Source organism: Carlito syrichta, unplaced genomic scaffold, assembly GCF_000164805.1.
Source record: "Carlito syrichta isolate Samal-C Ts95f unplaced genomic scaffold, Tarsius_syrichta-2.0.1 Scaffold313764, whole genome shotgun sequence".
NCBI classification, from domain to species: Eukaryota; Metazoa; Chordata; class Mammalia; order Primates; family Tarsiidae; genus Carlito; species Carlito syrichta.
Genome location: NW_007257860.1, coordinates 499,634 through 516,076, shown reverse-complemented (window position 1 = coordinate 516,076; position 16,443 = coordinate 499,634). Strand labels below are relative to the sequence as shown.

Sequence of the window (16,443 nt, the reverse complement as noted above, 5' to 3'; positions counted from 1 at the left end):
AAAAAAAAAAAAAAAGTAATAGTTAAATTCTAAGAACTTCATAAACATACTGTTCAAAAGTGAGTACAAATATTCAGCAGAAAACCATTCATAACAGTACTAATATTATAATAGAAACGTACTGCAGTAAGCCCAAGTGTACAAACAAGGGTCTGGCACTCATAAGATGTTCATAAATATTTGATAATGAATGGATAACAGGCATTTGGTTGCATATTTCTGACACATAGTACAGAATCTCAGGCAGCCATTAAAGGTGTTGTATAAAGGTGTTTAACTGTAGCAATATGTTTCCAGTATATTAAAGTTTTCTTTAATGTAGTTAAAAAAGACATTAGCAGCCGGGCTCGGTGGCTCAGCCTGTAATCCCGTGCCTTTGGGAGGCTGAGGTGAGTGGATTGCCTGAGCCCACGGGTTCGAGACACGCCTGGGCTGCGAGACCTCATCTCTACAATAAATCAAAAAATCAGTCGGGCGTGGTAGCACATGCTTGTAATTCTGGTTACTTGGAAGGCTGAGGCGGAAGGATCGCCGGAGCCCAGCAGGTCGAGGCTGCAGTGGCCGGGAGCAGCCACTGCACTACAGTCTGGGCGACAGAGTGAGACTCCAACTAAAAAAAAAAAATTGAAAAATAAAAATAAAAAATAAAAAAGACATTAGGAATCCTGGGTTAATTGATCTTATAGAATGACTGAGCTGCAGGATAAAAGGTTTTTCTTAGTGGTAGAAGTGAGGCAGGGTAGTTTGCACAGGTTAGTCATAGATAAATAAATTTCCTGTAGACAGGTTTTAGGAAGTATTCAGGCATTTTAAAAAATTTATTTATTACATTTTACTATAGGCCAGGCCCCACCCCCTCAGCAAATCAAAAGAAAACCATATCGTACGTAAGAATTGGGCAGCTCACCCTTTCATTTCATGGTTTAGCATAATAATCACTAAAAATCTTTCCGGTTTCTTGTGGAAGGTTGCAGAATACCACCTTTAAGCTAACCAAGGCCATAGAAATGATCATAAGACTACCTTTTAGCTCAGGAACTTGTGAACTGGAAATGTCTGACAGGTGTCCAGCAAAAGGCAATGTGTTCTAGAAAAGATCATCCCTCCTCCTATTCCTCCCAACACAAGCAGAGAGATGTCAATCTCTCTAGAGTGGCGGCTACCTGTGTCCCATCCTCTTCAGCATATCTATTGTTGTGAAACTATATCTAGTTTCTTAGTTAAAAGCAAAAGTGCAGCTGGGCTCGGTGGCTCAGCCTGTAATCCCGCGCCTTTGGGAGGCTGAGGTGAGTGGATTGCCTGAGCCCGTGGGTTCGAGACCCGCCTGGGCAGCGAGACCTCATCTCTACAGTAAATCAAAATATCAGCCGGGCATGGTAGCGCATGCCTGTAATTCTGGTTACTTGGAAGGCTGAGGCAGAAGGATTGCTGGAGCCCAGCAGGTCGAGGTTGTGGTGGCTGGGAGCGGCCACTGCACTCCAGTCTGGGTAACAGAGTGAGACATCAACTCAAAAAAAAAAAAAAAAAAAAAAGCAAAAGTGCAATCTTTTTCAAAAGAGAAACTTGCCAGTGCCAGGCCTTTCTGGCATAAAACCACCTGCTTTTTCTTTCTTCTCACTAATAAACTTTGTTTTAATACTTTGCTGGCCACTCTGAAAAATTATTTCAGGGTCAAGTCAAATAACCCACGGTTTGCGACACATCTCACCCGTCATCAAGAGGAATATACAAATACAAAGTTACATTAAAAATAAAAAATAATGGAACTCTAATTCACAGAATGGAGGAGGAAAAATCATGAGAAAATGCAACAAAACACCAATACCCATTATGAGCATCGATGTAAGAACTCTCAACGAACTATCAGCAAACTGAATACAGCAACATATGAAAAGCATTACAAATCATGACCAAGAAAGATTTACTCCAGATATTTTAGGTTTGTTCAAAATAGAATCAGTTAATGAAATACTACATATCAATAGAACAAAAAACAAAAACCACATGATAATCTCAACAGATACAGAAAAGTGGAAAAAAACAACCTAATACCTTTTTCATTATGAAAGCACTAAAGAAATTAGGAATAGAAAGGAACATCCTCAACCTCATAAAGAGTATCTACAAAACTCCCACAGATAACATTATATTTAATGATGAAAGATTTAAAGTTTCCCCATAAGATCAGGAACAAGATATGGATGTCTACTCTCATCACTTATATTCAACACTGGAGGATCGAGCCAGGGAAATGGGGCAAGTAAAACACTTAAAAGTCATTCAGATTGGAAAAAAAGAAGGAAACTATCACTAGTTGCAAATAATATAATATTTTACAGAGAAAACCTAAGGGGAAAAAAAAGAAAACCTAAGGAATTCATAAACACTATTAAAGCTTAAACCTAAGTTCAGCAAGGTTGCAGAATATAAGATTGATATACAAAAAAAAATCAAATTTCTATAGTCTAGCAATGAGCAATCTAAAAATTAAATCAAGGTACTCCATTTGCAGTAGCATACAAAATAAAATACTCAGAAGGAAATTTTGAAAAGAACGAAAGACATACATGAAAGACTACAAAATCTCAATGGAAGAAATTTTAAAAGACTTATGACAGCTAAAGTTCAAACAACAAAAGAATATAAGATAAATGTGACCTCATCAAAATAAACAAAACTTTGTGCCTCAAAGGATATGATCAAGAAAATGAAAAGACAACGCATTTTGTTTTTACAATAATGTGGACTTCGTGATGTTAGAGACTAATCTCCTTTCTCATTGGTATATTCTCACAGTTTAGTCCATTGAAGAAACTCAATAAATATTTATCAAATACTTGCATGATTCATGCAAGAATGCATGAAAGAATGCAGACATCTATACATGAATAAATCCGTAAACCTTGGATTTCCCGGGCTGTCTTCATGGTTTGAATATGATGTTGTCACATGACATATGTGTCACTCATATCTGTATAGGTTAAACAAAGATTTAATACTCACCGTCATAGAGAATGGATTCCTGAGTCAGACTACATGATTTAAATCCCAGCTCTGCCACTGATTACATGTGCAACCACTTAGTAGCTCCCTGCATTACTTTGGTCATTTGTAAAATAAAGATAAGAAGTGTACCTATCTGATAATGTTGCTATAAAGATTAAATGTGTTTATATATATGCAAAACACTTTGCACAGTGACAGCACATAATAAGTGCTATATAAGTGGTAGTCATTATTATTACTGCTACATGTAATTTTGAAAAAAGTACAGTAATATCTTTCTGTTTTTAAAGAAAAACATCTATAGTTTTGAACAATGTACTCATTTTTCTATGTAAACTATGGACAAGCACTAGCTAAAAATACCTTAAAATGCCTCTAGGATTATTTGTAGAAGAGATTTGTTTCAACTTGTTTTTTCTATTTTATTTGTTGGTTTTAATGAGTTACTATCATTACCAATTTTGATATTCAAATATGTGCCAGATATGGCCAGCAGGAGATATATTCAAGCGACTCCCTGTGTCCTTTTGACATGTCCTTGTTATTCTTTGAGCAATTTTTCTTTTTATTATTATTATTATATTTTATTTTAAAGATGTAGGGTACAATTCAGGTCAGGTATACAAGTGGATATCGTACAGGTAAAGTTTGGACCTCCCTTTGGTCCCCACTTTGCCTGGTTTGAGATCAGGTACACTTATTGATGTTATGTACCCCCCACACCCCAACAGTATCCCGCTACTGCCACTCCCTATATTATGGTAAATGTCCAGGGTCTGCTTATGAGTGAGAACATGTGGTACTCTGTTCTTTGCTGCTTTGATAGATCACTGAATATTATAGACTTTAAGTCCAGCCAAATTGCTGCGAAGTCCATATGTTTGTCCTTTTTTATGGCTGCGTAATATCCCATTGTGTATATGTATCACATTTTTTTAATCCAGTCCACTTTCAATGGGCAGCATGATTGGCTCCATGTTTTTGCTATTTTGAATAGTGCTGCAGTAAACATGTGTGTGCAGGTATCTTTTTTGTAGAATAATTTGATTCCCTTTGGGTATATTCCCAGTAGGGGAATTCCTGAGTCATATGGAAAGTCAATTTCTAGTTCTTTTGTTTCAACTTTTAAGACAGAAAACTCTCAAGTTCAGCCTGATAACTAGTTCATATCAAAAGGCAGGATCTGTAACACAAAAGTATACATACAATAAATAAAAACCAGAAAAAACTGCTAATATTTTAAAGAGAAGACATGCACATACATCAGAAGTCAAAACTCAGTAAATAACAATAGGATAAATAAAATACCTATCTTTAAAATAAAAGTCCCAGTATATAAGGGGAAAAAAAAATCAAAAATTAAAAAAAACAAATCCTCTAATAAAGTTCAATTAGAAACTAATACTAAATATAGTAGGCAGGCTCCCTATCACACCTGATTCCTAGTATTTAAGCCCTTGAGTAGTCCCCTCCTACACTGAATAGGGCTGACTTGTGTAATAAATAGAATATTGTGAAGTGATAGTGTGATTTTTGAGGCTAGATCATAGAAAACACCATACTTTCCATCTTGCTCTCTTGGGTCACTTGCTCTAAGGGAAGCTATTTGTTATGTTGGGACTACTAACAGGGAAGAATTGAGGCCTGCTGCCAATAGTTATATGAGTAAGCCATCTTTGACACAGGTCTTTTAGCCTCAGTAAAGCTGTCAGATGACTGTAGACTCACCTGACATATTGAGTGCTACTTCGTGAGAGACCCTAAGTCAGCACCACTCAACTTAGCTGTTCCCAAATTCCTGACCCACAGACTGTAAAATAATAAATGTTTAACATTTTAAGCCACTAAATTGAGGTAATTTGTTATAATACAATAGATAAGTAATACACTAAGAAAGAAATTCCATGTGTCATCCAATCTGAAAGATAGTAAACTTAAAGAGCTTTAAGGTCAGATGATAGAAACTATCTTTGCAAAATAAAAAGTAAATGAGACACTTATTAAAGGGGACTTCCACAGATCATGCATGTATCCAACACATACTTGCAGTTTTGTACAGAATTTTCATTACAAGGCATAATACCTAAATGTGTTCTAAAGAGCAGAACAGCAAATGTCTGGCCATTCTTGAATAAAAAAACTTTCATCCACAGAAGCAATACTCAAGTTTATTTACCTAAAGGAACGGGAGTACACTGGACCATTTGACAAACTTCTGTCAAAACAAGTGGCTCTACTGACTATCCCAAGTATTATCCCCAGTTAATGCTTACTCTCACTTAAATTTCAAGTCTTTAAGAAGAGGTTGCTTCTTTCTAAAATGACAAGACACTGTGACTTATGGCCCATCATTAAAGGACCCAAAATTAAAGTCATGTGACGTCATGACCCTGAAAAAGACACATTAAAGTCTATGCATGTAGTTTCTCCACTTAAATGTACAAAAATTTAGCTGATCAAACTTAATACAGGGACATACAATTAATAGGTTTTAAAAACTTTATTGAAATTAAAAGCAAATCAAAAATCTAAGAAGGGAAGACAAAATCTTAACCTTGTAAATCTTCAAAATATTCCTTAAGACTTAAAGTTGTGGGGTCATCAGAGTCTAGAAAAATCCTTACTTTATAAAAGATTTATGAGTTTTCTCATGCAATTAGGCTTTTCCATAAGAAGCATGAAAAAATTATCTTAAATGCAAAACAAAATTTTATTGTTGTATAAATTTCTGGGGGTATTCTGAGTTTAAAAAAGGTAAGTTTCTCTGGGCCAATTTCTAAGTGTTTTTTTTTTGTTGTTTTGGTTTTTTTTGAGTTGGAGTCTCACTCTGTCGCCCAGACTGGAGTGCAATGGCTGCTCCCGGCCACCACAGCCTCGACCTGCTGGGCTCCGGCGATCCTTCTGCCTCAGCCTTCCAAGTAGCTGGAATTACAGGCATGCACTACCACGCCTGGCTGATTTTTTTATTTATTGCAGAGATGAGATCTTGCTGCCTAGGCGGGTCTCGAACCCGCGGGCTCAGGCAGTCCACTCACCTCAGCCTCCCAAAGGTGCGGGATTACCGACTGAGCCACCGAGCCCAGCAGTGATTTGTTTCTTATTTGAATCAATTAATTCAGTTTTAGAACATTTTAAAATAAAGAATGTCACAAAATGAGACACAGGATGTCATGTAGCAGTTTATTACTTTGCCCCCACTTCCAACAGGTATAAATTTAATTATCTACATTAGTAGACAGAAGGACTGACTTAAGCGAACTTTACATTTAGATATAAGTTCAACATATATGATGAGTTTCTCTCTAGAAAAAGAAAAGCAAGCAACAGTGGCAGCGCAGAACTACAGAACTTTGCCTTGTTCACAGTTTTCATTTTTAATAAAAAAATCACTATGTACCAAAGTGTACAGCAAGACTTTTATAGGTACTAATAAAGACTGAGTACCCAGGAAACATGATCCACCTGTGTGGGCAATGAAAGATGTTAGCAAATTACTGTACACCACCATCCCTGCTCTTACAAAATATATTTTCCAGCAAAATTCATCACCACAAACACTGGTACACAGTATGTTAACAGTACCTTAGTAAGAACACACATGACCCTGAAGACAATGGCTCTTTCCTTAAGGAACAATATCATGGATACAAAGTTTATGAAAACAAGAGAATAAGTAAAGATATAATGATGAGCTACAAAAGGAAGGTTTATCAACCAAAAGTGCTGAAAATGTAGAACATATATTACAGTACATATATTTGTGTGTGTGTGTGTGTGTGTGTGTGTGTGTGTGTGTGTGTGTGTGTGTACATACATATATCTCCAAATTCTGCATTTTTCAATCCTAAGAAAAATAAAGATCGTGGCAAATTTAAAATTTTGTGGTAAGTAGAGAAGGATATGAATGGTAGGCTGACTGCCTCCCCAGGTCTTTGGACAGCCTTAAAATATGAATGTTGGCATGGCACGGTGGCTCATGCCTACAATCCCAGCACTTTGGGAGGCAGAGGTGAGATTGAGCACAGGGGTTCAAGTTCTGGCTGGGCAATTTGGTGAGATCATGTTTCTACAATAAATAAAAAAATTAGCCAAGCATGGTGGTACACACCTGTAGTTCTGGCTACCTGGAAAGTTGAGGCGGAAGGATCGCCTGAGCCCAGCAAGTTGAAGCTACAGTAGCCATGAGGGTGCTACTGTACTCCAGCCTGGGCAATAGAGTAAAACTTAAAAAAATAAATAAAAGTTAACTGGGCATAGTAGTGTGTGCTAGCTACTAGGAAGGCTGAGGCAGGAGCATTGATCCCAGGAGTTTAAGGATACAGTGTGCTAGGATCACACTACTTGTACTCCAGCCTGGGCAAAAGGGCAAGACCCAATCTCTAAAAAAAAAATAGGGAGAGGGATTGTATGGAGGACCCCCCCCAAAAAAAACAGAATTTATTTATAAAATATTATGTATTTATTCTTACATTTTTAAGTTTCAGTCACTTTCAAAAGTATTCTCCATTTGATGCAACACAGCTATTGAGATATTTTTTCACACTGCTAAAAACAGTTTTTGAACTGGTCAATTTTGAAGCCTTTTAGTGCTTCTGCCATTTTTTGGTTTCACCTCTTTCACATCAGCAAAATGTTTCTCTTTGAAGACTTTTTTTCATTGGAGAAAAAAAAATCAATCAAGGAGAGAGCAAGTAAATAGGGAGGGAAGGGCATGGAGGTCATGTTGTTTTTGGTTAAAAACTGCTGATCATTCAGCATAGTGTGGGCAAATGTGCTCATAAATCACTCATCATGAAATAAGCAAGCACACTAAAAGTATCTCTGAAGAAAAAGAAATTAAAAGTTAACTGGAGCCAAATGTAGCCTTTTTTTTTTTTTTGAGTTGGAGTCTCACTCTGTCGCCCAGACTGGAGTGCAGTGGCCGCTTCCGGCCACCACAGCCTCGACCTGCTGGGCTCCGGCGATCCTTCCGTCTCAGCCTTTCAAGTAGCCGGAATTACAGGCATGCACTACCACGCCCGGTTGATTTTTTGATTTATTGTAGAGATGAGGTCTCGCTGCCCAGGCGGGTCTTGAACCCGTGGGCTCAGGCAATCTACTCACCTCAGCCTCCCAAAGGTGTGGGATTACAGGCTGAGCCACCGAGCCCGGCCAAACGTAGCCTTTTATAATAACACTAGCTGGGACACTGATGCTGATGGGTTCCTAGAACACTTTCCTAGTGGGGGAAGCCTGTACTACAAGAGGCCTGCCCTCCAAAAAATAATTACAGTTAATTCTAAGGACCGAAGCTTGCCAATCCAGAGCAGCTAGATACAGATTAAAAAAAAAATGGTTCCAGGTCACATCATCTTTCAACAAGTTGAATTCTCTGAAATCTCTAGATAAAAAGAGCTTCATTCACTGACAGATTCTATGCAGGCCCGTTTACTGCCTCTCCATATGACCCCTCACACATTACACAGAATCTCAAGGAGAAAGATGGCAAGCAGAAATGACACATTTATTACTATAGGATTTTTAAGTGTACATGTTGAAGGCTACCGAAAGTAGCTACATAAAAATTTCACGTGTATCAAATAAAAACTATAAGGTCACAAAAAACATACATAAGAAGAAAAAAAAGAAAGGCAGCTTAAGAAGGAAATATAAAAAATTACTTAAGCATATATAGCAATATAAAACAGAATTGAAAGTTTAAAGCAATATCATATTTATGAAAAGTGGCAGGTGAGAAATAAAGATTTAAAATGGATTATGGTAGATATTGAGAAAGCAAAAAATGAAATATAAAAATTAAAAACAAAATACCAAACAAAACAAAGTCAGTGCTAAGGCAATTTCACCACAACCATTTTATCTTAAGTAACATTACTGTGAAACCATTTGCAACCAACAACATTAGCTGTCACTTATTGCAAAAGGTTATCATACTATGTTCCACTGGATCTGGGTGACCTCTCCCAGTGCTGTGGAGCTTTTATGGATGGAAAGAAACGTGAAGAAGTGAAATGCGCTGCTTCCAGAAGTCCTCCCCTCCTCAGTCAGAGTCAGGCCTCTTTGCTTTATTGTTTAGCATGCTGCTTAAGACCGGTCTGACACAGGAGTTCTCCAGCTCCTCCCCCTCCCAAAATGCCTGAATATCCCCATTTCTCAATGCTATAAAAACTAACAACTATTTGGATAAAATGAAAACATAGAACTCTTTGATGCCTCAAACAGAAGAAACTGTAATTGGGTATTATACCATCATTCTTTCTTCATAATTATTTATCTTTCACTTCTAAATAGACCTTAGTTATTGTATGAGACTATACACACATACAGTATAAGGATATATGCGACTTTAAACTATCAGAGGGCAGAATTATATGTAACTATTTCAAAACAGCCTTAGTAAAGCCCAGTGATGACTTTGGTGTTATGCATATAATGTAATTGTTCTTCCCTATGTGGATCTCAGGAGAATAATAATAACAAGTATATATAACATGTCTAGTCTTTCATGGAGTTCCTATTGTACGTACCATCTCAATAATAAAAGCTTTCTTTGCTCTTACTGTTGCACATTTCAAAGTGTGTCAGCATGTGTGTCTATGTATTTGTTCAAGTATTAGTGCCTGTTAAAGAAATGCTCCTCTGGGTTATAAATTGGGATATAAATTCTTCACAATTTTACAGATAAGAATATGAACATGCTATTTGTCTTTTGAAAAATATATGGTGGCTCAGCCTGTAATCCCATGCCCTTGGGAGGCTGAGGTGAATGGATTGCCTGAGCCCGCGGGTTCGAGACCCGCTTGGGCAGGCGAGACCTCAGCTCTACCATAAATCAAAAAATGAGCCAGGCGTGGTAGCACGCGCCTGTAGTTCCAGCTACTCGGAAGGCTGGGGTGGAAGGATCGCCGGAGCCCAGCAGGTCGAGGCTGCGGTGGCCGGGAGCCAGTATGGGCGACATGGTGAGACACCGACTCAAAAAAAAAAAAAAAAAAAAGAAAAATATAAGAGTCCTACTGATGTCCTACAAATACAAATAATATGATCAAAGATTTTTTTACATTTAAATGAATGAGTCACGAAAAGCAATGGCATGAAAAGGAAAAAAAGGCATAATAACTCTGAGAAATTCTACCACTGCTATTTCATTTTCATTGTTACTAAAATTTTCTGAATGTTACATGTTTTTATTTCAGATCACCTGAAATAGAGCCTTCATGGGAGTAAAGTTTTACAACTTGCTAAGTATTGTGTTCATTTTAAAAGTGTAATGCATTGAAGATAGAAAGACTTTTTAACTCAATAGCCAACATTCACTATCTGATTATAAAAATTTAGCAATAATCTATTTTTATGAAACTAAAAATAAGTTTTTACAACAATAACAAAAAAGGTTCCCAGAATTGAAACTTAGCAGTAGAGAATTTGGGAGAAATCATACCTCATCAGTGTTGTAGATAATCTGGAGTCCTGAGGAAATCATTTCCACAAGATAAAGGAGATAGAGTGACACTGCATTTATCTGAAACAAACAGCAACATTATAAGGTTAAAGGAAACAACAGTAAAAATATTATGTAATAAAATTACATGTAAAGACAAAAATTACAAGTCATTTGCTTTAATAGTATCATAAAAGCAATTTCCTCTCCTAATGTAAAATAAAGGAATTATGAATTTAACTCATAATAAAATCACAGTTTTGTATGTAAAATTTTCAAATTCATCATGTAACATTTGATTACAGAAATGACTCCAAGTACAACTGTTAGCAACTGTTTCTATATTGTCTGTTTTCTAAAATTTATTTTCAAGCTCTAGGTCTAAAGTACTATTCTGGAATAGTTTTATCTCACAGGTAATTACGAAAGTCAATCCACCTCATCCACCTCAAATATATGTCAATGAAAAACTTATGTAGCAAGCAAGACACTGTGAGTATGCCACCAGCACACCAGGAAACAACAGAGTGAATCATAAAATAGTCTTATTTTCAGAGAATAAAGAATTTATGTAAACTACAGGAAGCTATTAATTTTAATCAATAGCATAGAATATACTTTAAGATATATTTAGGAACAAATTAGTTTTATTTACAAACTAAATATTCTTTTTTTTTTTTTTTGAGTTGAAGTCTCACTCTGTCGCCCAGACTGGAGTGCAGTGGCCGCTTCCGGCCACTGCAGCCTCAACCTGCTGGGCTCCAGTGATCCTTCCGCCTCAGCCATCTTTTATTCATCTATTAAAAAATAGACATTTTTAACAACAACAAAAACTACAGACAATAATATCCACTTTAACAAAAACAGATTTTCACAGAATCTTGAATGGGATGTGTACACTGTCTCAGATAAAGAAGCATAAAACATACATGCCACAGCATGAACTAGCTTTGTGTGACGGTTAATTTTAGGTGTCAACTTGAGTGGAGAAAGGGATACCTAAATAGCTGATATAGTATTATTTCAGGGCACACTGTGAGAATGCTTCTGGAGGAAATAGGCAAGTGAGTTGGCAGACTGAGTGGTGGAAGATCTGACCTTAATGTGAGCAAGCATCATCCAATTGGCTGGGAGCCCATATGGAAAAAATGAATTCTTGTTCTCTCTTCTAGAGCTGGTATGCCCTTCTCCTGCCCTTTGATATCAGAGCTCCAGTTCTCCAGCTTTTGAATTTTAGGACTTCCACCAGTAGTCCCCTGGGCTCTCAGGCCTTCATCCTCCAACTCAGAGTTACATGGTTAGCTTCTCTGATTCTGAGGCTTTTATTGGACTTGGACTAAGCCACATTACTGACATCCTTGGTTCTCCAACTTGGAGAAAGCCTATTGTGGGACTTCTCAGTCTCCATAATTGTGTGAGGCAATTCCTCTAATAAATCTCCTTCCTCCTTTCCTTCCTTCCTATCTATCATCTATCTTCTATCCATTCATTTATCCATCCATCTAGCTAGCTTACAAAAATGATTATCAGAGATGAAATTCAGTAGTAAGGAACTTAGATGAATAGCTATCCCCCCTCCCACCCTCCCTCACTTTCTCCCTCTCTTCCTCTTGGTTCTATGTCTCTGGAGAACCCTGATTAATACACCTTGAAAACATTATGCTAAGTGTAAGAAGCCAGTCACAAAAAAGATCATATTTTTTATTATTCCATTTATATAAAATATCAAGAATATGCAAATCAACAGATACAGAAGTAGACTGATGGCTCCTAGGGCTAGGAGGTTTTGGGGAAAATGAAGAATGGCTGCTAAGGGGTACAAGGTCTCTTTTTGAGGTGATGAAAAAGTTCTAAAATTGATCATGATAATGGCTACACACTCTGAATATACTAAAAAACATTAAACTGTATATTTTAAATAGGTGAATTACGTTATATAAATTATATCTCAATATTTCTAAATAAGAAAATAAGTAAGAAAAAAGGCAGTAAAAATTTTAACTTAGCGAGGAAACTGCAAACCTGAGTTAAAAACAAAGAGAAAGCAAGACATAATTTTGATCCTATACAATTCTAATGTAGAGGATTATTGTTTTCTGACAGCCTCAGTGGCTTATGTCTCCTTTGATTCTCCTTCAGCTCTTAGAGAGTGACTAATGCAAAGTTGGGGCAGAAAATTACTGGTGCCTTGGAAGCCTTGGACAAAGCCATCCAAGGTCTGGTACTGCTGGTGGCCCTCTCAGGAACCAGGCTAATTCTGGGTGTCTCCTGACTTCCTAGCACTGAGTTCAGTGGTGTCAGGGTCCAAGTGGGAAGCACAGGAAGATTAACAGTACAGTATTCTGGTTTTAGGTTTTCTTAGACTAACATAAACTTGTAAGTGATCTTCCTTAAAACATAGTTTCATAGTACAACGAGTTTCACCCCACTTGCAAGGCTCACTCAAATATTTTCTTACAACCAACATTGACACTACACAGTCAAAAATGACTTCAGCCGGGCTCGGTGGCTCAGACTGTAATCCCGTGCTTTGGGAGGCTGAGGTGAGTGGATTGCCTGAGCCCGCGGGTTCGAGACCTGCCTGGGCAACTTGGCGAGACCTCATCAAAAAATCAGCCGGGCGTGGTAGCGCATGTCTATAATTCCGGCTACTTGGAAGAGTGAGGCAGAAGGATCGCTGGAGCCCAGCAGGTCGAGGCTGCGGTGGCTGGGAGCAGCCACTGCTCTCCAGTCTGGGCGACAGAGTGAGACTCCAATCAAAAAAAAAAAAAAAATGGCTTCAACGAAATTTCATTGCTACAGACAGTCTTTTACAGGAACACTTCCAAGAGCTACCTGCTCTGACTTTTGGGATGCTTCTGTGAGAAAATGTCGGTGAGTGGCAAACTGTAAAGGGATTACCCAGTAACAGATTGACCAACATTTACTTAATTCCTACTATGTGCCAGGCACTGAGCTTAAATTGTGGGATATAAAAATAATCAGCTGTTATCTTCTGAAAGCCCTATTTATGAAAATAAACATATTTATCAAGGCAAAAGGCACATACAATCTAATTATGTTACAATTACAAAGTTAAGGTTGAGAAATGACATATTTATATAACACTAAGTCTCCAAGGAACTGTTTACAAATAAGTACAAGAGTTTTTGCTGCATAGAAATGGGAACACCACACTTTCTGTGTTTGGAGAAGACATAACTAAAGTAAGACATTTCAGATTTCTAGAAAGAGAGGAACTATAAAAAGGAGATATTCTTATTTTAGTAAGGAATACATAAATAGGTATTCTATCCCAAAGATAGAAAACCAAATGATGAACAGAAAGAAAATCCATTAAAGATACACAAAATATACAATATTTGTATCAAGAAATAATGCAACAAGATGTGCAGCTAAAAATAATATACAGATATAAGAAGGAAAAAAATGCAAACAAGACATCAAATCCTACAGAGTATGCTTAGTATAGGTGTATGCTAAGTAATATGTAAGACAAAATGTACGGACTTCAGAAAAACCTTTTGAAATTACATCCCCATGGCATGCTTTTAGCTTTATTGAAAATTAATATATTAAGAAATGAACTGCTGTATAACAAAAACTGATTTGTTGCTACACAACTGTCAATTTTCTTTTTTCCCCTAGTCCCTAAGTGTTGAAATTCTTCTACATTTGATAATAAGAAGCAGTTTTTGTCACTGAAAAAATTGCAGGCTTTCTTCTTCTGTGCAGAAGTAATATTATAATTCCCCAGTTGTCTTTTTTGCTTGAGGACTAAGAATTCAGTCAGATTTAATGTTCAATCTTAGTAATTAATTCAGCCCTCATGACTGGCATTTCACTTCCTTCTCTTTCAAAGTTGATTTTATAATACCATTTTAAACAATTTATGAAATCTACTTTTTAATACAGTTTTTAACAGCCTAAAATCTTCTATGATATAGAATATAAAGTGAAAAAAATGTGTAATCTTCTTTTTTTTACCTGGAGATGACCATATTCCTCATAGGAGAGCAACTCATCTCCTGTATGCACATTGAAGATAGAGTGAAGACATGTTGTTGGGCGTGGATCCTGCTTAAACTGCTGGACCTAGAATCAATATAAAAGTTAAATAATGCTAGTACTTTACAAACTCATTCAAGACTACAGTTTATAAGCTCTTCTTCATGAAACTTTCTAATGAAGAAAGCTAAGACTGAACAAGGCAGAAATATTACCTTTTCTAAAGAAATACACAGACAAACCTAATAACTATAGTTTCATAGTGTTAACAGTTTATCAACTGATATTTCATAAGCATAGCAACTCAAGTGAAGTAGGGAGCATGTCAACAAAGCAGCAATGGTTTCTGCATGTTTGGCATCTTATTTTATTTTAGAGTAGAATACTAACACTGTTTTACTTTGTGAGACAAGATATCAGTAATTGTGTTGCACTGTACTGTTACTTGGAAACGCTTACATGACACTCATAATGAAAAAGTTCCAGCCAGGCTGGGTGGCTTAGCCTGCAATCCCGCGCCTTTGGGAAGCTGAGGTGAGTGGAGTGCCTGAGCCCGCGGGTTCAAGACCTGCCTGGGCAACTTGGCAAGACCTCATCTCTACAATAAATCAAAAAATTAGCTGGGTGTGGTAGCGCGCGCCTGTAGTTCCAGCTACTCAGAAGGCTGAGGCGAAAGGATTGCCGGAGCCCAGCAGGTTGAGGCTGCGGTGGCCGGGAGTGGCCACTGCACTCCAGTCTGGGCGACAGAGTGAGACGCCAACTCAAAAAAAAAAAAGTTCCTCAGGTCACATGATAATTCGGCAAGTGTTCAAACTTCAAATTTCATTTCTTTTTCTAAGGGTTATAAATTTTAACCTATGCTACTGCTAACATGTGATCATTTCCCCTTCCATATAAACTGCATTCTCATCACTAAGGCACCAATTTTAAAAGAACACAGGCCACATGTTTATTAAATAGACATAAAACCTTACCATTTTGGAATACTACGTAAGTAATAAATGATCTAACAGACAAACTCCAACAACAAAAAACCCCACCCATTTCTTAGGGCTCATTCAATTTAAATGGCAAACATTTACCAAAGCCAATGATGTGGCAAGAACTGTGCTAATTCCTGGAAGTATGAGATAAATAGGAAGAAAGAAATGAATAGAAAAATACATAATACTATGTAAAGGCAATGATTTTCTTCTCTTTTTAAAGATATGTAAGTGATGATAATACTTAAGTAGTTGTAATCTTGCCTTGTTTCATTTGACTAAGAAGCCAGATAGACCAGATTCTCTTCTCCATCTTTTAAAATTTTTCACATCCCTAAAATCCTATCCCAAAAAATGTCTTTTTTGAAGTACTTTCTGAACCTCAACAAAAATTCCTTCCTCTGGACTCCCACATCAGACATAGTTATCTCTCAATTATTTTTCCAGTCTTGTATTTGTATTAGTTGTATCTATGATACTGTGAAATATATATTTGATCTTCCTCCCCACTTCCTGACACAGGGCTCCTAGAACCCCTGGAATTTCCTGAGAGATAGGGATGAAGAGTATCTTTTGTTGCTCATAATAAGCCCCATTCAACCATACCTGATAGGTCCCTAGACAGCTTCAAATTGTCAGGACTGGTTGTTAGAGGAGCCAACTAAGTGATCAGAGGATTGAAACCTTCAGTTCTCTCTGTCCCAACCCCCTCACTTCAAGGGAAAGGGAGAAAGAGGAGGGTTGGAGATTGAACTAATTACCAGTAGCCACTGATTTAATCAATCATGCCTATATAACATAGTCCTCCATAAAAACCCTAAATGATGGGTGGCGTTCAGGAGAGCTCCTTTGTCAGTGAACACATCTGCATGCTGCGAGGGTAGTATACCCTATACTCCACAGGAACAGAAACAGGAACAGAAGCTCCTACGCTCCTTCTGGACCTCACTCTATGAACCTCTTCATGTGGCTGTTTATTTGTATCCTTTACTATATCTTTTATAACAA

At 37.2% G+C, this 16,443-nt stretch overlaps 1 protein-coding gene across 1 annotated transcript in view; it reads right to left on the bottom strand.

Annotated features, from left to right (window-relative positions):
• PHKB (phosphorylase kinase regulatory subunit beta) overlaps positions 1–16,443 on the bottom strand; it is a 187,228-nt gene that overhangs the window by 157,862 nt on the left and 12,923 nt on the right. Inside the window, exons 5-6 of the mRNA XM_008070580.1 lie at positions 14,432–14,539; positions 10,445–10,525 (exon numbers count right to left, since the gene is read on the bottom strand). Coding sequence (XP_008068771.1) covers positions 10,445–10,525; positions 14,432–14,539 — 189 coding nt within the window. The remainder of the gene's footprint in view (positions 1–10,444; positions 10,526–14,431; positions 14,540–16,443) is intronic.